This window comes from Vipera ursinii (assembly GCF_947247035.1).
Source record: "Vipera ursinii genome assembly, chromosome: Z".
Lineage (NCBI taxonomy): Eukaryota > Metazoa > Chordata > Lepidosauria > Squamata > Viperidae > Vipera > Vipera ursinii.
Genome location: NC_139517.1, coordinates 73,715,666 through 73,736,761, shown reverse-complemented (window position 1 = coordinate 73,736,761; position 21,096 = coordinate 73,715,666). Strand labels below are relative to the sequence as shown.

The following is a 21,096-nucleotide window of genomic DNA, read 5'->3' as shown; positions in this document are numbered from 1 at the left end:
CGTGAAACTTTTTGGCAGAGCCAAGTATCTTGTGAATGCCAGAAATCTTCCTTTTCACGGGAATGTATTTTAGATTCATGCTATGCTTTCTTACAACAATTGAGTGATGTAAAGGTAGCTCTCAACTTAAAAACTATTTATCTAACAACTGTTTCAGGAATGATGATGCTGAAAAAATGACTTATGACCACTCTTTCCAGTTATGACTATAGCAGTGTCCCCATTGTCATATGATTAAATTTCAGGAGTTTGGCAACTGGTGTGTATTTTCAAAGTCATTTATTTATTTCTATCCTGCCTTTATTATTTTTACAAATAATTCAAGCCAGAGATCATATCCAACATAACTTCCTCCTCCTATTTTCCTCACAACAACACCACTGTGAGTGGGTTGGGCTGAGAGATAGTGATGGCTCAAACTCACCCAGCTGGCTTTCATGGTGAAGGCAGGACTTGAACTCATGGTCTCCTGATTTGCGATGTGATCATTATTGGAAACCTTCTCAGAACACTTCTGACAAGCAAAATCAATGGGGAAAGCAGCATTTATTTTACAACCATATGATTCACTTAATGACCACATGATTGGCTTAATAACCATGGCAAAAAACATATATATAATCCCGGTGGCTAACAATCATCAAGCTCCTTATAACAATAGTGAAAATAAAAACTGCCAATTAAAAATCTATCACACTCCAGCCAAAGTGCCATGATAACCCTAAGTATATAACAACACAGGTGCTGGGTTCAACTCATATCCTGGCCCTGCATTTAGGGGACCAGCTCAGTGTTCACTGCCTCCTAAAAGGCTAAGAAGATAGGGGCCCTCTGTACAGAGGCTATTCCATACAGCAGGCACCACTCCAGAGAAGCTCTTTCATGGGTCGTTATACTATTTAAAATTAGTAATTATGGCCTCAGTTACCATTTTTTGGTAGTTGGTATATTTGATATTAAAGCACTTCATGGTGTGCATCACAACTGATTACCTAACTATCTACAAATATGTTAGCCTGTCTTCTGTGATTGAATATCAAAACAATTTCACTGACAATGTATTTGAAGCATAGCAGGCCACAAGGAATGAAAGCAGGCTAACTTAAAGTTTTCCCATTGGCTCGTCTGGCACATAGTTTTGTTAACTTCATAAAACTTCTTTATTTTTCCAGGCTTTTTAACTTGGGCCATATGATCACTTTTATCAATACAGGTAATCATAGAGTTATGAATAGTTGCTTAGTGACCATTCAAAATTTTAAAAAGGCCTATCTTGGGGCTATTTATGACACATATCTGAAGTTACAATGGTCAGCCCCTCATAATCATGTGACTGTACGTCAGCATGCAGCATACATTTACAGCCCTTTGCAATGTCCCATGATCATGTGATGTGTTTTACAATGTTTTTGCTGAAAAACGGCATTTATTTCCAGTTTTTGGCAAAACTGCGCCCATAGCAAACCATTCTTTCACTTAACAATCATGGTATTTACTTAATGATGTTGCAAAAAAGGTTGTAAAATCAGATTAGTCATGTGACTGATCTATTTACGACCATGACTTAAGAGCATAATGCACAGGTTCTATTACGGTCATAAGTCAAGGAGTATCAGTATTATTATTTCATACTGTTTTTATTGCTACTAACTGATCTACATCATTCCTTCAAGCTATATTGCTTTAAAGTTCTAATTTATTTTAGTATAATTAGTATAATTTTAATTAGTGCAAATCTCTAAAAAAAACAACCCACAAGCACTGCATACAGTAAGGATAACTACAACTACTGTACCTATCAAGAACACTTATGAGTATTGGGAAATGAAGGATTATTAAGGAAAATGGATGTTCCTGCGTAAATTGCAAGCAGACACAAAAAATGAAAAGCACCTGCTGACCTCTTGGGATCATAGGACTAGAGCAAGAAAGCAAATATGGGAAGGCACCATGTTTTTGTCAACATTACTCTTTCTGTTTTCAGTGTCATAAATTGCTTATTGCCAATTTTTTCACTTCTAACATGACATACTTTATGTATAACCCTTGGTTGCAAAGCAATTCACAAACTGAAAAGGTCATGCATCCATCAACAGTCATAGAAGCAATCCAGTACAATTGCAAAGTCATCATGATTGCAAATGAGTTTAAAAACCTTCAATACGTTATCATGATTAAAAATGTACAAGAAACATATCTGATTGTTTAGCCTCTTCTGACATGACTACATTCTAAAATACTGTTTATATGATAGGATATATATACAATAACCTGATATCTTATCACAAAATCTTTTTAAATTTACAGAAAGGTTGAGAAAAATACATGCTTATTGTGGCTATATTTCCTATAAAACCGGTAGCAAAATAAACATATAATGAAGATAATTATGTAAAAAGTGTTATTGCATATGCAATAGGGAGATTTTTTAAAGAGAAAGTATTAATAAAATGAGGTAGCTCAAAATAAAAAAAAATGTTCCATTTCTGTAAGCTACTTTCAGATATTCTGCCTTTTCCAATGACTAATACCCTAATACAGCATCAATGTTCAAAAATTATTTATATCGCCTTAAGAATGCATGATACTGTTGCTTCAAGGGTTAGTGCAAACAATGCATTTAATTGATATTTAAGGGTTATGGCAATCATGATTCCCTGTGCAAGTGTAACCAGGTTAAAATATTTGAGAATAATAATAATAATTATTGAGAATAATAATCAATAATGGCAAAAGATTATATGGACAGAAAAGCTAAATTTAAGAGAGAAAAAAGCAGTGCAGTGTTAGATAACAAATGACAGCAGAATAAAGGAGTATGAAAATTTTAGATTAAACAATTATTTAAAGAATGGATAAACGTTTTCACCTATCTCCATGTCTGCATTACCCATTTCATAAAAACACTGATTTTCTTTCACTAAGGAATTATATTAGCAGAAACCTGTTGCAATAAGCGAAGTAGACCCAGCTCATTATTATTAATATACAAGATAGGAAAAGGCTGCTAAAAGTAGCAATTGAGCCTAGTGGGTGAGCTTTCTTGACTATGAAAGAGAAATAATTTTTTAACATTTAGAAAGACTAATCCTGCAAAGATACCACTCAGAGAAACCTGGACAGCATCCTCCAGTAATCAGCTTTTCATATGGCTGCAGTATTCTCTGCCAGGAAACCGTGAGCTGCCTGTAAGTGATCAATATCTCAAACAATTCAAAAATGAAAAGAATATCAGGTTTTAATTCCAATACAATCTCCAACAAATGCTCAGTAAGTTCTTTGGTCCAACATATAAAAAAGGATAACACTGTGATCGACAATGAGGTTTTGCTATTATTTATTTTGGGGGAAAAACCCTTAAGTATATGTTGAAAGGACTGTCCTTTTCTCCAGCCAACAAATGATTTCTCAAATTACTTTCTTTTGCAGAAAATCACAGTGATATTAAATAAAATAAAATGATCTCCTTTCATTCACATACCGAAGATTTACTGAATTTACCAAAATACAATTATAGTAATAGTTTATTTTAGATTTCAGTAAGAATTTCCCATTCTATAACTGCATTTTCATAAGAGTTCTCAATTCTATGTATAAAGTGTATGTAAAAAAGCCAAAAGAACACCTATGAAAATCATTTTCATTACTACATTTACTGAAATATAGGTAAAAATACAGCTCTTGAATGGTAACCATTCAGAATTAGGAACATGTTATATCCAGTGTTGAAAAATGTTTCACTTTAGATTATTTCTTTAAAGAGGAAACTGGCATCTTTTTCAATTACCAAAGATAGGAATCCACAGTCATGACAAAAAGTGCATATCCTTTCATACGTGGGTCTCAATATTGGATCCAAGTGCAAAAGTCACAGCTTATGTGTTATACTGTTGATTCATAATTTGTCTTTTTATCCTTTTGCAGTCAACTATACCACCAATGGAAACAAACATAGTTCTCTATTTAATGTATGAGCAGATTTTTCAAACAGGACATCTGAACATGGGCTAATGTAAATCAGAAGACAGAATGAAGAAGAAGTTGAAATGCTGCAATATTTTAAATTCTATCAGTTAATTCAAATATCATACAGTATTACCCCTATTCCCAAGTCATCAAGCACTTATGCAGGTAATTGCCCATGTATTGGATTTTATAGATCAATCAATACTAGATTGTTGTTTTTCTAAGCCATAAAGTAGCCTACAGATCTGCTGAGCAATGAAACGAAACATTTCTTATTCTGTTTCATTTCTGTTTAGGCCTTGCAGAGAAAATTTCAACCTGCTCTTGCATAATCTGCACCTGCGAGATGACTTCCAAGGAGTGATATCTGGCAACACAGAGGTAGCTTGCTACTGAATTAAGAATAAAAAATATGGCTTCCTGAATACAAATACTTACCTTCTGTCCTATAAATCCCCAAATTTGTAAAGTGCTGAATTTCAGTGCCCTCAAAATACTGAAACATTGGAATATAACTACTACTAGAAAGCTCATTTGAGAAAGCTTAAAAACAATATATACATTTGATCTCTGTATCTTTAGCATCCACTCTTTTGTCATCAATGTGCAAAGATTTGGGGGGAAAAAACTCAGGTGTTCAACTATGCTGCCTTTTCATTTGCTACATTTGCTAAAATTAAGGCAACAACCTGGACATGATTTCTTGTGAATTCTGACAACACAATTAACCCTTATCCTTCAGATAACCTTGCTTAGCATACAGAATATAAAGAAAAATTCTAACTGTTTTAGAAAAATATATAAAAATAGTTCTGAGACTGATCCAAAAAGTCAGAATAATTGGCAGGAAAAATATATTATTCCATTGTTTGGCCTTAATTTTTCTGCAAAACAGTTCACAGCTAGATATTAGCAAGAAAGAACTGATATATAAAGTCTTAGCAGTTTACAGTTGATCCCAGGAGAGGTTTTTTATCAGGTATTCTGGATATTTCTTTTTTAACAGCAAACCTTCTAGCCTCAGTCTTCCCTCCACAGTTATCAAATATAGTCTTAAAAAACTTACACCATTTAAGTCAATATGTAATTTCATCCTAAGAACCAAGGTGGTTGATTTCAAGGAATTCCTATTATTACAGGTAACGCTGGAATTCTGCCACCTACTCTCAATTACCCTGTTTTTAGATAAACATTAAATAACAATCTTAGAATATAAGCATTACAACACACCAATACCAAAAGAATGGCAATCTGCAAAACTGTAACCTCCTCATGCAAACCCAGAACGAAGAACTGGCTTCTTTTTTTCTGAGAACACCAATGAATTGCATCCTTTTAGCAGCCTTCTCTCATCAAACTAAAGAAAATAGGGATCATGCACTTCTTTTGAGTTGAAAAAACAACAACCAACAGTAATAGTTAGAAATCACAGTTCAGAAATTGGCTAATGTTAATTCTTGTGTGCATTGTCATGAAGAAGTTAAACATGAAGCAACATTATGGATGCTGCTCTGGAGAGATGTGAGAATGGCCCAATTATCAACATCCTGCAAACATGGCAGTTGTGCTGGACTTAATGAGGTTCCCTCACCAGACCCCTCATCATCGTCAGTTGCAGGTTCCTGCATCTCCTCTGGGAAAGCCTGAGAGCGACTTGGGTAATTCTTGCTGTCTGAAACAGTCACTTGTGCCTGAGACCTCTCACCTGAGGTCTCTGTGTGCTGAATCGGTGTCGAGGTAGTTAAGCCTTTGTATGTAATTTCACCTGACTCATCTTCTTCAAAATCATTAAGGCAATACACTTCATCCAGATCAAGATCAAGAGTACGGAAGCCCTTAGTAACAACCCCAGGCCTTGGATCTAGGATGCCTCCTAGATGAGGCTGAGCAAGCTGTTGCCAATGATGCAGTGTGGCAGAACCTTGGAAAACAATAGAACAAACAGGTCAGTATGGAAATTTGAATTATGGACAGACTGCTTATAATCCTCATTATATGTAGTTACTTCTTAATTGCAGATGAAGTGTCACAACTGCTTCAAACTGTTCTGCAAGAAATCATTATAGTGGTAAACCTCATAAAAATGTAGCTTCAGTTGCAAGTATCAAATATTGTTTTAGATCACTTTTGTTACTAAGGACAAAATAGAAATAGTGTTTTTGAGAAGTCAGTTTGGTGTACTAGTTAAGGTACCAGGCTAGAAACCAGGGAACAGTGAGTTCTAGTTCTGCTGTAAGCACAAATCCAGCTGGGTGAGCTTGGTCCAATCACTCTCTCTCAGCTCTAGCAAGCAGAGAATTGTAATCTACTTCTGAAATCTTGCTAAAAAACTGTAGGGATTTGTCCAGGCAATCACCAGGAGTCAAGACCAACTTGAAGGCATAAACTTGCTCAGACCAAATTCACAATGCATCCTTTATTTGTTTGCTTATTCAATTTTTATGGCCTCCATCTCAATCAATGATTCTGATATGTTGACTAAGAAATATATCCAATTTACTTCAATGTAATAAAAATGATTATCAACCCTACATAGAAAGATATTGACTAATTATCCATACAAAGAACATGGGCTTGTGTTCTGTTTTTTAAAATTTTTAAAAATTGAACTGAGTTCAAAAATGTTTTGTGATATTTCTGCCTTTTTTAATGTAGATAGGAAAGTGGATGAGAAAAGGCGCTGAAAAGTTCTATTCCTTAATTTCTAAGCTACCTTAGCTAGATAGACAGATGGGGAAAAGAGCATCATTTCTTACAACTAAACAATAAAGTAAAAAATGTCAGTTTTACCATCTTAAAAATATTCCACCCTTATTAGTTTTTATAAATAACTCAAGGTAACGAACACACCTAAAACTCCTTCCTCTTTCTATTTTCCCAAGAACAACATTCTGAGGTGGATGGGGCTGAGAGGGATTGTGCAATGTCATCCAGGTGACTTTCATGCTTAAGGGAGAATTAAAACTCCCAGGATCTTGGTTTGACCACTAGACGCTGAGTAACCCTGTGCCTTAACTACTACACCAAGAGTAATATGGAATATTCTTATGCATTGGGCCTACCTCCCACTCTTGATTTTACCAAAAATAAATCTAGTAGCCTACTTGTTGTTCACCCCGGACTAAAAGACATTGACTTAAAAGACTAAAAGGCATTGACCATAGCAGCACAAAAGTAGGCACTAAGCACCAGATCCACAGAAGCAGAGGTCTACTATACATGCACCAGGACCCATGGTGCAGATTAAGCAGAGATATAACCTAAAATGTGTGCTAGGATAGGATAGGTTAGGTTTCTCTGTTCATATTATTGGAAGATCTAGACATATGTTTTTTGTGTGTGTCTATTATCCCTCTCCTCTTCCCTCCTCTCCTCTCCTTTATTCTTAAGATGTAATAAATAATTTATTCTTAAGATGTAATAAATAATTTCATTTTCCATTATAAATTAAATAAAATACAATAATAAACAATCATCTATAAATCAAATTATCTATTACTAATCTACAATTAGAAGTGATTTAATAAAATGCTGTAATGAAATTATGTGCCTTTGGAATTATATATTTTTTAACAAAATAGGCAAAGTGAAAAATAGAGAACAGCTAGATAGCAGATACAAATATATTTACTGTTATCTACTCCCCAAGTTCGCTTGCAAATTTTATAAACATTATTTAAATTGAGCATTCTTTAAAAAAATGTAAGGATTCTGAAATTATCTCCTGCATAACATATACATAGTAAAAATTTAAAGATGATCAGTAACACAAAATGCAAGAAGAAAAAGTTACATACATAAAGAAGCTAAAGTGAAAAATCAAGAGAAACAGAAAAAATGGAAACTGAAAGTTTATTGAAGAAAACAAATTGGATGACAGAAACCTATACAATACTAGCAATCAAGAGATGAAAGTTGATTATCTGCTATCTCTTCTCTAAACTATTTTAATTTTTTTTAATAAGCACTCTGTAAAAGCCAAAGAGATTATTTATATTGGTTCAGCTATGCTGGTGGAATCTTCCAATTTTGATGCAAATTGCAACATATTAAAATAGCTTACAGATAAAAAGTAAGGTGGATTTGATAGATCCATATTATAAAATGCCAAAAATGTAACCCCAAACCCAAAATTAAGCATTTGAGTGACGTTTATTGCAACATTTTTTTAACGTGTGTCAATTCTTTTGAAAAATAGGTTATGTTATCATAATCTTACATTTTAATCAATGAAATGCTGTGTGTTGCTTCGGAACAATATAAGTATGTATTATTAGAGTAATAGAGAAATCTGGCTGCAGATATTTTTTTTATTCAGATGATGAAAGAAAAGCATTGATTTGAAATGACACCCTCATACTAAAAAGAAGATTTGTATATGGACGCCTTTTTCTGGTGAAGCAAATGGCCTGTCAGATCAAGACAAAGCAACTTGAGCTTTTGAACTGAGTGCTATCTTGAATTTTCTTGCAACAAAGGACCACTTTCAGACTGTAACACTGCAATGTAGCAAGAGTTTTAGTTTGCACAGAAGTGCATGAAAGTGAATAGTCCTATAATGTTGAAATTCAATGCACTATCACTGCATCCTATCAGTGGAATTTAGGTTTACATTTCTTGCTGTATGAATGATATAGGAATATCTAAATTAATATAGGAAATCAAAATGAATCCCTAAAACTATAAATATTCTACTGAATATATTAGAAACATAGCATATATTACTTTTTTTTTTAAAAAAAGAATAATTTCTATCCTCAGAAGAGTTCAAACCAACACCGAGGACGGCTACCTCTAAAGTAAAATGAGTATGTATTACAAAGATTTCCTCTTTCTTGCTGATGGAGAAGAGACCACAGATAGTCACAAAGGAAAATAGATAAAGGCCGAGGAGCTTTATTATCACCTTCTAAGGGCTTCACAATCTGAAGCTTCTCTGGGAGATATGAACGACTGCTGATAGATATTCCTGAATAGCCAGTAAATTCAGAAAACCCGGAGTGTGTTCTAAATGACATAATACTCTCTGTTGGAGTAATGGAACCACTATGAAATTCCCCTTTCTCTGCTAATTCTCTCAACTTTCTTTCCTGTTCTTCTTCAAAAAACCTCCTTTCTGACAGATAATTCTCCCTCCGAAGGGACAACCTTCGAAGAGCTTTTTCCAGGTCACAAGAACCTGGTGTTCCTGGCATTCCTGGTTTCTTGTTCTTCTCTTCATTTCTAAAACAAAGAGCAAACACACATTAATATAGGTGACAAGAAGAAAGTAAGGACCTCCCTCCCACAAAATATAAATATTTTTAAATTTCAGTTCAATCAATGTAACATACAGTTTCAATCTGAGAAATAACTAGATAGATTAGAAGGGGTATAGATGCAAACAGGAATTTTCTTTATCTATCTGAGGTTTATGATTTATACTCATGCTGCTCATTTAAAGAAAAAAACTACTATGTACCATAGAGGAGAAATATAGCTGATTTAATATAGTTTTAATAAATGGTACACATAAAAACTGGTCTACACAATATGTGGCCCTCCACGCAGCCTTATGCCCATATTTTTTTAAAAGTAGCGAATATTGAGCCACTGCTGCCCGCCACTACAACTTCTGCCACTCTGCTAGCCAAGGAACAGCTGACTGGCAAATACTTCTATTATTTGCAGCCCATGAGAATGTTTAAGTTTTCAATGTGGACCTTTCCCCTGATGATTTGTGCAGGCCTGCACTATAACCAGAAATGGTAAATTATTATTTTCTATAATCTTTAGTGACAACAATAAAGTTTTTGTCCTTAATTTTACCAAATAACAGAAATAATGAGTTTATATAGTAGAATAGTTAGATAGAAAAAATTGTCAACCCAATAGCAGCTATTTAAAACATCATGGTATTTATTTAGAAAAAGATGCTTTGTTTAATTGACGTGAAATCACTATGGGAATTATAATTTAATGACTCAGGAAAATTCCAAATCCATAAACTGATTCAAACAATCATCATGCCAGGAAAATGCAGTGTGATTGTTAGTTGAATAAAATTAAATTTTAATTATTCAAAGTTAATTTCATATCAGCAACTAGAATTATTTGCTTGGCGTACAGGTAGTCCCCGAGTTACGAGTGGAGCCTGCCCATTCCACGCCTAACTCAAAAACTCGTAGAATCTCATACCTTGACGAGATCACTCCCTTGATCATTAAAATGCACACAGCTCGTTAAGTGAACATGAGGTATCTCATGGTAGGAAAGGCCATGTAGGACCTAGTGATGGAACAGGCCCCAAGGCCTCCCCGACCCACTAAGATACTGCATGCTTCCCCCTCCTTTCTTGGTGCGCCGGACTCACCTAGAAAAGATCTGTCTCCTCTTTGCCACGGTTCCTGCTGCCGCCCGGATCTGAGGGCAAGGGACGCTTCCGCAGCCCCCGGTGGCCTGATCAGGCCTGGAGAAGGCCTCCGGAGCCTGGATCAGGCCATGGGGGGGTGCGAAAGCATTCCCCAGCCTCAGATCTGGGTGGCAGCGGCCTAGAAAACACCTCGAGTCTGGATTGGGCCATGGGGAAGCAAGGAAGCATTCCCCGGTCTCAGAACTGGGTGGCAGCGGCCTGGAAAAGGCCTCTGAAGCCTGGATCCAGCCTCCAGAGGCATATGGAAGGGTCCTCCAGCTTCGATTCCATTCTTTGTTGCAGTGAACAGAGGCCTAAAGTACCATGAGATTATGCAAGATCAGTAGCGTGATATCTCGCCCCACTGATCTCATGTGATCTTGTGTTACTTTAGGCCTCTGTTCTCTACAAATGCACCAAAGGCCTGGAGCAAAGGACAACAAAGCGAAGGATTTAAGGCCCGGTGCCTAAGAAGACCTGGGGTGGGAGTGGGGAGGGAGGGAATAACCAGAGTGAATCTTGCAGAGCCACTGTTGTTGCTCGTAAGGGTGAATGACTGCCGTGGTGCTGCAATATTTTTAACTTTGGCACTTGCTCATAAGCACTAGGGGGCACTCATCATGTAACTTTGAATGAGCATTAAGTGAACGCTGGTAACTTGGGGATTACCTGTACCTTACTCTGATGATTTATAAGTCAAATATAGTTAAGGAAGAACCTAGATCTATATTTTTAAAGTATCTGATAATTTAAAATAAAAAGAATTAATCTTAAATTACAACAATATGAAAAAAGATAAGCACAGCTTGAATTAAAATTAGATTCCTTCTAAATATAGAGATAATGTTGTGTAGTACACTGATTTAACCAATGGATATAATAGCAGAAGGTGGAAGAAAATAATTAGGACAAAACTGTTTTTGTTAAGAAGATACACTTTTAAATTAGCTATGATTACTAACCTAGAGTCAGTGGATTCAGTTTCTAGGATGATACTATTCGTCTTATTGTCTAGCTCAATATTGGAAATGTCTCCTCCATAGAAACTAGATCGTGGTGTGCTGACACAGCTAGAAATGACTGAATTCATTGTGGAAGACTGGTTAGATCCTGGGATGTTCATTGGAGATGGAGTTAGGGATCTCTGCTTTACTACCTGATTGATGTTTCGTACAGTGTCAAACACTCGCTTGTGACGGCTGACAAAGACACATATAATTAGTATCCTTCCAAATAATATATAAACCACATTATAGTAAATATTCAAACAAGCCTTCATCAGCTAATTCTATGAATTTCAATACATATCTGAAGGTAGCATATTATGACAGCCTGGTTTAAATTTTCTGTAATTATATTTTAATATAACTAATAATGCTTTTTGACATCATGCTGGCCACATGATCACAGAAATGTCTTTGGACAGAGTTGGCCTAATGGTCTTGAAACGTAGATGAGCACTGCCTCTATAATCAACAATGATTAGCAGAGTAAAAGCTGCAGGAACTCCTTTAATAATGCTTTTATATTTTAAAAACAGCCTTAGAGAAGAATAGATATGTTACATCTTAACACTGAAGTACCCATTTATAAGTTATTTATATGTATGGAAAAGGGAAGAGGCATATAACAGTACCTTTTTCATAAATGCTACCAAGTTTTAATATAATTGTCCTGGTTACTTGCCTAGACAATATTCCAAGATGACTAGCAATAGTTTTCAGGCTCAAATGTTAACACTACCTTCCCCCTGCCCACAACAGAAAAGAAGAACTGAATCAGAAGTTCCTACATTGAACATAGGATGCCATACTTTGCAAAATGGTTAGAGAAACATAGCAAAATGTAGTATTAATATATTTTCCCCCGTTTTGCAGAAATAATGATGTCATCTGAATATCTGTCCTAAAAGTATTACAAGTTCAGTAAACAGGTTTATACTGAAAATATTGAAATGGCTGACAAAATGATTATTCTTATTGGCTCTGGACAAAATTAAAAGGACTGATATGTGAGAACTTAAGTTACAACTGTCACTTAACTGTAGTTTAACAATAGTTAAAGGATAAGGATCAGGGGTCCTTGGTACTCTCTGTGCTTGCTTATTTTCTTGTAGACATTTCATTACCCTAACTAGGTAACATCATCAGTACTAGTAAGGAGTGCAGTTTGCTTTCAGTTTACATTTTGGTGTTTTGCCTGTTTGGGTGGGTAGGGCGGTCTTAGGGATTCTTTAGTCAGGCTGTTTCTTGACTAGGATATTGCTTATTTGATTCTCTAGTCTATCGAAGAGAAGGACTATGGGTGACATCATAGCAGTGTTCCAATATCTCAGGGGTTGCCACAAAGAAGAGGGAGTCAAGCTATTCTCCAGAGCACCTGAAAGCAGGACAAGGAGCAACGGATGGAAACTAATCAAGGAGAGAAGCAACCTAGAACTAAGGAAAAGTTCTCTGATAGTTACAAAAAGTAATCAGTGGAACAACCTATCTCCAGTAGCTGTGAATGCTCCAACACTGGAAGTTTTTAATAAGAGACTGGACAGCCATTTGTCTGAAATGCTATAGGGTTTCCTGCCTGAGCAGGGGGTTGGACTGGATGACCTCCAAGGTCCCTTCCAACATTATTATTATTGATCAGCCAGATGTACAGACTGGATTTGGCATTTTTGTTTACCTATCAAGTCCTTATCAAGGACCTGGTATAGGCAGATGTGAATGTTTGATGGTATTATAGATATCGTCGCAGGATGGAAGCAATTCCTAGTAAGGCCGCCTTTTGCAATTGACTAATGGTGAATTTGTCAATGCCAATGGTGTTCAAGTGGTGCTCCAGTTGTTTTGGGATTGCACCCAAGGTGCCTATTACTATTGGCACTACCCTTGCTTGCCTTTGCCACAGTCTTTATATTTCTATTTGTAGGTCTTCGTATTTTATCTTCTCCAGTTCTTTCTCGTCTATTCTGCTGTCTCCAGGCGCTGCCACATCCACTATCCAGACTTTGTTGTTGTTGTTGTTATGAAGCTGACCTTGGAGTTAATCTATGCTGATCTGAGTGCTGATTACTGGTGGAGAGGTGCTGGAGTCTTTTTCTCTTTGGGACTGGTTGATTGTCTCTTTTGCATAATCTATAGATGTTGTTAATGTCTATGTGTCTATTGATGGCTGATTTTTCAGAGTGCCAGGCTTCTAGAAATTCCCTGGCATTTTTGGATATGGCCTGGGCTAGGATTGTCACATTTTCTCAATTGAAACTATGGTTAAATCTGTCTATATGTTGTGAAATTAATTATGATAATGCCTTTTGACTGCCAGCTGGTGTTCATGGATGCGTTATGTCAATCTTCTGCCTGTTTGTCCTACATAGAGGTTGGCTGCAGTTCTTACACTGTATGTTGCAGAGAACTCCTGTTTTTTCTTCTGGGGTTGCTGGGTCTTTTGGTTTGCTTAGGATTTTTTAAAGGGCTTTAGCTGGCTTGTGTGCTATGCTCATTCCATGTGGTTGTAGCAGTCTATTTACGGTTTCTGAGACATTCTTGATGTATGGCAGTGTAATTTTTTTTTAGGTTTTGTGTTGATTGTGCTGTATTGGGTTGAGTGAACAAGGACTTTTTGATGAAGTTGCCTGGGTATCCATTTTGTTGGAATGTGTTGTATAGATGCTCCATTTCCTTTTTTTGCTGTTCTGGGTTGCTGCAGTGTGTTTGGGCTCATTTAAATAAAGTCCTTGTACAGCTTCTCTTGTGGGAGGTTGGGTTATTGCTTTCGTAGTCAACGTCAAACCAACAATCAAGTAAGCAATGCCCCAATCCAGAAACTGCCAAGAGCCCTTAGTAAACAGCCCAACCAAAGAATCCCTAAGACCGCCCCTACCCACTCAGGCAAGACACGAGAATATAAACTGAAAGCAAACAGCACTCTTTACTAGCATTGATGATGTTACCTAGTTAGGGTAATGAAACGTCTACAAGAAAACATTTGCAAGAAAACAAGCAAGCTCAGAAAGTACCAAGGGCCCTTTATACCCTGAGCTACAAACATTGTCCCTTTTTTGATAAGGATCAGGCAATTTATGTATGCTATATAAGATCCTTCATAAGTATTGTGCTAGAATATAGAGTAATATGATTGAATGGAAAAAATCTAATAATTATGGTAAGCTGGTACACAGATTAAAATAATGAACTATTTAAACCTGTCCCCCATTTTTAGTGTTGTATTTCTTCCATTTATATACTGCCTTTCTTCCAGAAGTTGCAAAACAATATAAAAAGAATTCCAGATAAGACTCAAACTCAAACCCACACTTGTTTATCTTTAGCTAAGTTGACCTAATCTTACTACAAACTTGTCTAGGTAAGTTTAAGCTATGGAACATATATTTGTCCTATATTACCATATTCAGCAATGTTAAAATGGTATAGATAAGTATCTGATGACTCCAGATGTTTTAGTCCACAAATCTCAGTAGCCATAATACTGTCAGTAAACTATGAGAGTTGTAGTCCAGAATTTCTGAAGGACATCATTTGCCTACCAACATATGAAATGCAAAACATCTGGTGGAATGGAGAGAGAATATTTTTTTCACATGCAGAAAATAGACATGCCTCTATTATTTTAATGATGTTTTCCTGATGCATAATTCCATTTCAGTTTTGTTATTCTCAAAAAGGTTATTTTTCTATTTTAATTGAGAAGTAGCATATCTTCCCTCCACCAACCCTCCGCAAATAAAAAGCTAAGATTCTACATGCAACACCATAAAAACCTTCCAATGTTCCCAACATTTTCTTATATCTAATTATATTCCTATATTTAATAATTTAAATGAAGATTTGAAATTCTTAAAAGATCATTAAAGTGGATTGTCTAAATATTTTACATGTACCACAAAGGTTACTGATTATTACTGTTAAATCAGCTTTTCTCCAAAGTATTACAATATATTGGTCATACTTTAAATCAGAGCAGTCAGTATCATCCAGATGCAGCTCTTTTCGCATTGATCCTTCAATTTCCGCAGCTAAGGAATCCTGTTGAAACAATTTTGAATGGTGTGAGAGCACATTATTGTCTTTATCTGTCTTTCTTTGCAATATACAAAAAGGTGGGGTAGAAGAAGTCAATTTACCATTTTTGGAAAATGCTGTAATTATTTAGAAATATTTCTAGATGCTGCTACAGCATCTGCACCAAAAACACACATTAGATGTAAATAAATGAATCTAGATGTTTTTCAATATTAAAATTTACAGACATTCTTGGGAAAGAAGTATTATGATAGAAACCTCTAACACCTATGCAGCTTTAATTCATATCTTTTTTGAAAAAAGTATTATCTCAAATAATTGTTAATAATTGGCTCTAGAAAAATAATTTTTGAAAAAGAAACTAAATTACAACAGCAAACAAAGTACTATACATATAAAAAGTTAATCAATGAACCACTAGTCAAACTCTGCAATATTATTAAAAACAGTAGAAAAATCTTTATGTGGACATAACTATTTTCTACACAATAACTTCTGGTCATCAGGTAACTGAACTGGAATAGTTAGCTGTATTGTATTATTATGGTTCATTGCACAGTCTGCCATTTTTATCAATCTACTAGTCTTTCCCAAGAACCTGCTGTTTGATGTTAAAAGTATCGTTGTAGGATGTAAGCTATTCCTAGTAAAGGCTGTCTTTTGCAACTGACCGGTGGGGTCAATGCTGATGTTGTTTAATTTGTGCTCCAGTTGTTTTAAGATTTATTTTGCCACATTAATTCTACTTCTTCTTGCAGATCTATGTGTTTGTGATTTTTTGCATCATTGTTGCTACTTTGTTATGGCATTGCTGTAGTAAGTCTGGGCAATCTTGCAGCAACTAACTAAGTGGTCCATTGTTTTTTCAGCTTCTTTGCCGAAACAGTGTTTACTGTCTGCTGCTTCATTTCCGGCTTTGTATCTATTTGTTCTTAAGGTTTGGTCTTGTGCAGCCAGAATTAACCCATCTATCTCTTTCCTCAATTTTCCTACTCTTACTCCAGGTCTTATTTGCTTGCTTTTTTTTATGTACTGCCCATGTAATACTTTGCCTTACCATGTCTTTTATATTCTACTTTTGATCTTTCTCATAGAACAGTTTGGTCAATAAGGTTCATGGTATACCAGCTTTGGTGTGTCTTCTTCAGTATTCTTCAGATATTTTTCCAGCACCCTTTTTTCTTATTCAACTGTCTGGTGTACTTATAATATTCCATGCCCACCTATTAAGTAGAATATGTTAATATCACTATGTGGATGGAGCATGATTCACTATTTTTCGTCTTCCTATTCAGGGCTTTTAGTTTTGCTTGAATCCAGCCCACTATATTTCAGCTGTGTATCTAACAACTGGAATTGTTCAGGTGGTGATCACTTTGATGGTAATTCTTTCATTGACTTGGACATTAAAACCTTCTTCATTTTCATGTACCCTTTTCTAACCTTCTTCTTGACTTCGGTGTGGTCAATGCCAGTTTGAAGAATGCCCAAGTATTTGTAGTGATCTCCTCAACCAGACTCTTGAAGTTATTTCTTGATCCTTCAGTTTTCTCCGTTTTAATCCTGCTGATGGTGAGGGATATAGATTTGTCAAGTTCAAATTTCACTGCAATATCCTGGCTGTATATATGGCCAATGCTGAATAGTGATTCTATTTCAGATGTGTTTTTCTATACAGCTTCTGATCCTTCATGTAAAGGAGATGGGATAATCTGGTAGATGTTTTTGATGCTTGACAGATAGGGCCTGAATTGTTTATGCAAGTAATCCTCAACTTACAAACATTTGTTTAGCAACCATTCAAAGTTGAAAAAAATAACTTATGACCATTTTTCACACTTGTAACTGTTGCAGCATCCCCATGGTCAACTGATCAAAATTAAGATGCTTAGCAACTGGCATGTATTTATGATGGTTGCAGTGTCCCAGGGTCATATGACCTTTTGCAACCTTCTGACTAGCAAAATTAATGGGGAAGCCAGATTCACTTAATAACCACGTTACTAACTTAACAACTCCAATGATTCATTTAACAATTGTGGCCAGAAAGCCCATAAAATGAAGCAAACTCATACTTTTTCGTTTAGCAATAGAAATTTTGGACTCAACTGTGGTCATAAATCAAGGATTATCTGTAATGTTGATAAAGGAATCAGTACAATCACAAACAGTAATCATGAGATGAGCCTTCTTGAAACATTCTCTCGTTATTAACTTCTCTATGAACTATCACTGTTGACCAGCAACTATGTCTTCCATTGTGCCATTAAACTTTGCATATGACCACGTTTTTATTGACTCCTATTATTTCTAAGCACCTGATTATTCATGTGGCATGGTGCCAATTGCCTTCTTGTGATCAATCCATGCTACATGTTACATTCAAGTTGTTCTTCCTTCTCTTGCAGTTTTTCAGAATAATCTTGTCAAGTTGGAATTCATTCCGTTGTTAAGGCAGCTTCTTTCCTGCTCAGGTGGAAAGAGCTTGTTTTCAAATAGATGCTGTTAGACATCAGCAATTAGCATGTTGTTGGTAAGCAGGAAATTGGCTTATAGTTGCCCAAACTTGCCCTTTTCTCCATTGTTTAATTTTTTATCCTTATCCACCTCTTCTTGTTGCTTTCTTGTTGTATATGTCGTAGGTTATCCCTAGCTATACCCAGAACAGCACTGTTTCTGTGTCAGGTGTTGACTGATCCACTGCAGCCTCTTCATGGATTGATTGGTGGTAATATTTTTTATCTGACTGAAATTTGAGATTCTATCTATAGTGTGCAAGCCTTGTATTTGTGGATCATCTTGGCTATAGCTATTATATGCTGCTTTATTATAATGCTTCCTTAGTTTTTGTTTCTAGGTGATATTTCTTGAACAGGTATTCTTTGGCCTTCTTCTCCTTCAACTATTTTTTTTCCTTTTGTCTAATCTAGCTTGCTTGCATCTTAGTCTGCTGATCTTGTTTTCCAGCCTTTCTTCTATTTTGGTGATGCACTCTTCCTTTTCTTTGCTGATTTTGCATCCAGGTATTTGGTTATAATGTAGCCATGCTGTACATTAGTTAGGTTGTTTCTTGCAGTGAGCCAGTGCTTATATTTGATATTACAGTTTTGGCATCTTGTAATCCTTGTGCTAGCTGTTTCTTTGGAACATGTTTCAATTCAGGCAACATTATTCTTGTCCCTTTGCTGTTCTAGATGATCAGTTATTCTTTACTTTAGTTCTTCTCTAGTAGAACTTTGTTCTGAGGATAAGGCAGAGGAAAGCCAGCCTAGTTTGGGAATTAAAACTATTCAGTAACTAAGTTGGCTTCCTCTACTGCTCACTTCCCCTGGTTTGCCTTTACTATCTGAGCTATTTCTGGCATGGCTTCAATGTCTTTGCCCTGGATAGATAATTGCAGTTGTTCCAATTCCGCTTTTGTGAACATTTTATTTCATATTTATTCCAATAGTTCTGAAACTGCTGGCCTTGGTTGTTCATCCAATAATCACTGAGTCCAGGAACTTCAACATCTAGCACTATCCTTTTTAACCTGGGCATTGACCAATCTGGTATGGTTTCTGTAAATTACATTTCACCTTATTGTTTATGAGAGAGGCATTCTTTGTCTGGCTCCTCTGATAAGACCTGTCCAGAATGGTTGAAACTCCGATAACCTTATGCATGACCTACTGGTCTACCAGAAGCCATGATTCCAGAAGAAATCCCCCCCCAAAAAAATCACAAACCTACACCTTCAGGGGAAAACATCTGAAGCAGATATATAATTCCAATACACAACAATAATTCTATTTTATTAAAGGTTTAATTTAAGCTTGTTCTCACCCATTTAGACCTTAGGCCTCCATGTGCTTAAATAGGACTTAAATGATACCACCAATCTAATGGTGATAATGAGATACAGTTGGTTATCATCAACCTGTTTATAATACCAACTCTAAACCTTTGGATAATCTCTTTCAGCAGCTTCATATAAATGTTAAATAGAAGTGGGAGAGAATCAACTCTTGCAGTCTCCCACAAGAAAATAACCATTAAGGCAATCTCAGCTGCCCCACCTCTGCTGACTGGAACCAACTATTAAAGAATGAGTAGAACTACTACGATACAGTGCTACTAATTCCCAACCTCTGAAAACAGTCCAGGATATAATTGTTGATGGTATTGAGGATTGTTGCGAGATTCAAAAAACACGATTACTCCATCCAAATCCCAAAAAGGTCATCCATTTGTACAAGCAATGCCACTGGCATTCCATATCCATTTGTACAAGCAATGCCATTGGCATTCCATATCCAAGCCTGAATCATCAGAGAATCCAGATTATCAATTTCTTTGTGTGATCTATAGATGACTGTCCATCTATGACTTAATAAAATTTCCCTCAAAAGGGAAGGTTAGAGCCAGGCAATGGACCACAGTTTCCTTCAAGATCATTGGTGGCATCCTCTGTTGCAACAAGACATTAACAATCTGTGATGCAGGAAATTACTGCTCTCTTAGCTGCCTGAAAGAATCAAGAAAGACAGAGATCAAGCCCATAGGTGGCACATGACCCTTTAGAAAGTTTGCTATTTATAGACCAGATTGAAAGGAATTCCAGGTAAGTAAACAAGATGTTTACCCAATAACCCTCCTGGATACTGCCTAAAGCAAGTCAGGACTTAATTAAATCTGATGACTTCATCAGTAAAATATTGTGCTAACTGATCACAGCAACCCAGTATATGTGAAGTGGGTTCTTCCCAATAAGGAAATGATCACCCAAAATACATTTAACCAAGACCTAATACCAACAGCAAACCAGACCTTCAAAGAATTTATCCGTTCAGCAAATTTCCTAAGTGTCCACCAATAGTCACCTGGATCCATTAGACTCCACAGAACCTTTGGGTGGCAATCCACTGCAGCATCTGCACCAAGAAGTGTTCTGACCATGTTAAAGGCTTGGTGGCAATACCTTCCCCCACATCCAGATCACACTGCAACTGCTCCAAAGGAAAGGCAAGATCCAAAGTGGTTTTGCTTATGTATATGCGGCCCAAAATAAGAATAGGCAAACCTATGGTTGCCACAGAGATCATGTCATCTGGGGCTTAACTTGAAATGGCATCCCCAAGTTCAAACATCCAAGAAAAGATGCTGTTGGATAGGAAGGCAGTGGGTACACATGTAGGATCTGCACTTTGTGTCTATGGCCCAATTTAACTGACAAGCATTCATAACCTGACAACCCAAAGTAATTATAATCTTATTCAGCATATAAATAACTTTATGGTTAGTTTGCATAGAGCCAATCTTGTTCCTATTCTGCCACAATCTGATTTCATCTGAGAATATAATTTGTCATCATTAGCCTCCATAAGATTATTCAAACTGCAACTAGATCATAGCAAAATGGGCTCCTCTTTGGAAGAAGCCAAAATCTTGTACTGTATAAGAAGTCATAGCAGCTAAATATCAAGAATCTCAGGTGTAGAAACAGATTCATTTCACAATTACACCATTACCACTAATTCTGCTATGGGGGTGGGACCTGAAATGTCCTCACCTGCCAAAGAAAATGAGACTTCATCTTCTGTTTAGGAGGTATAATTAAATCTGACGTTTCCTCTCTTAAAATGCAAAATCAAAGGGAGGATAACAAGGAATGGAGAAGGTAGCCTCTAAGCTTCCATGCCATGGATATTCAGTGGATTTAATTTT

General features: G+C 36.2%; 1 protein-coding gene across 5 annotated transcripts in view; it reads right to left on the bottom strand.

Moving 5' to 3' along the window:
* TRAK1 (trafficking kinesin protein 1) overlaps positions 1–21,096 on the bottom strand; it is a 109,018-nt gene that overhangs the window by 17,760 nt on the left and 70,162 nt on the right. For 3 of the 5 annotated variants that reach the window (XM_083378336.1, XM_083378335.1, XM_083378333.1), the window contains 4 exons: positions 15,317–15,393; positions 11,320–11,556; positions 8,873–9,189; positions 5,672–5,887 (listed from right to left, as the gene is read on the bottom strand). In XM_083378336.1, the coding sequence (XP_083234462.1) occupies positions 5,672–5,887; positions 8,873–9,189; positions 11,320–11,556; positions 15,317–15,393 (847 nt within the window). Of the gene's footprint in view, positions 1–5,557; positions 5,888–8,872; positions 9,190–11,319; positions 11,557–15,316; positions 15,394–21,096 lie in introns of all 5 variants that reach the window. The other 2 variants (XM_083378334.1, XM_083378332.1) reach the window with 1 other exon arrangement.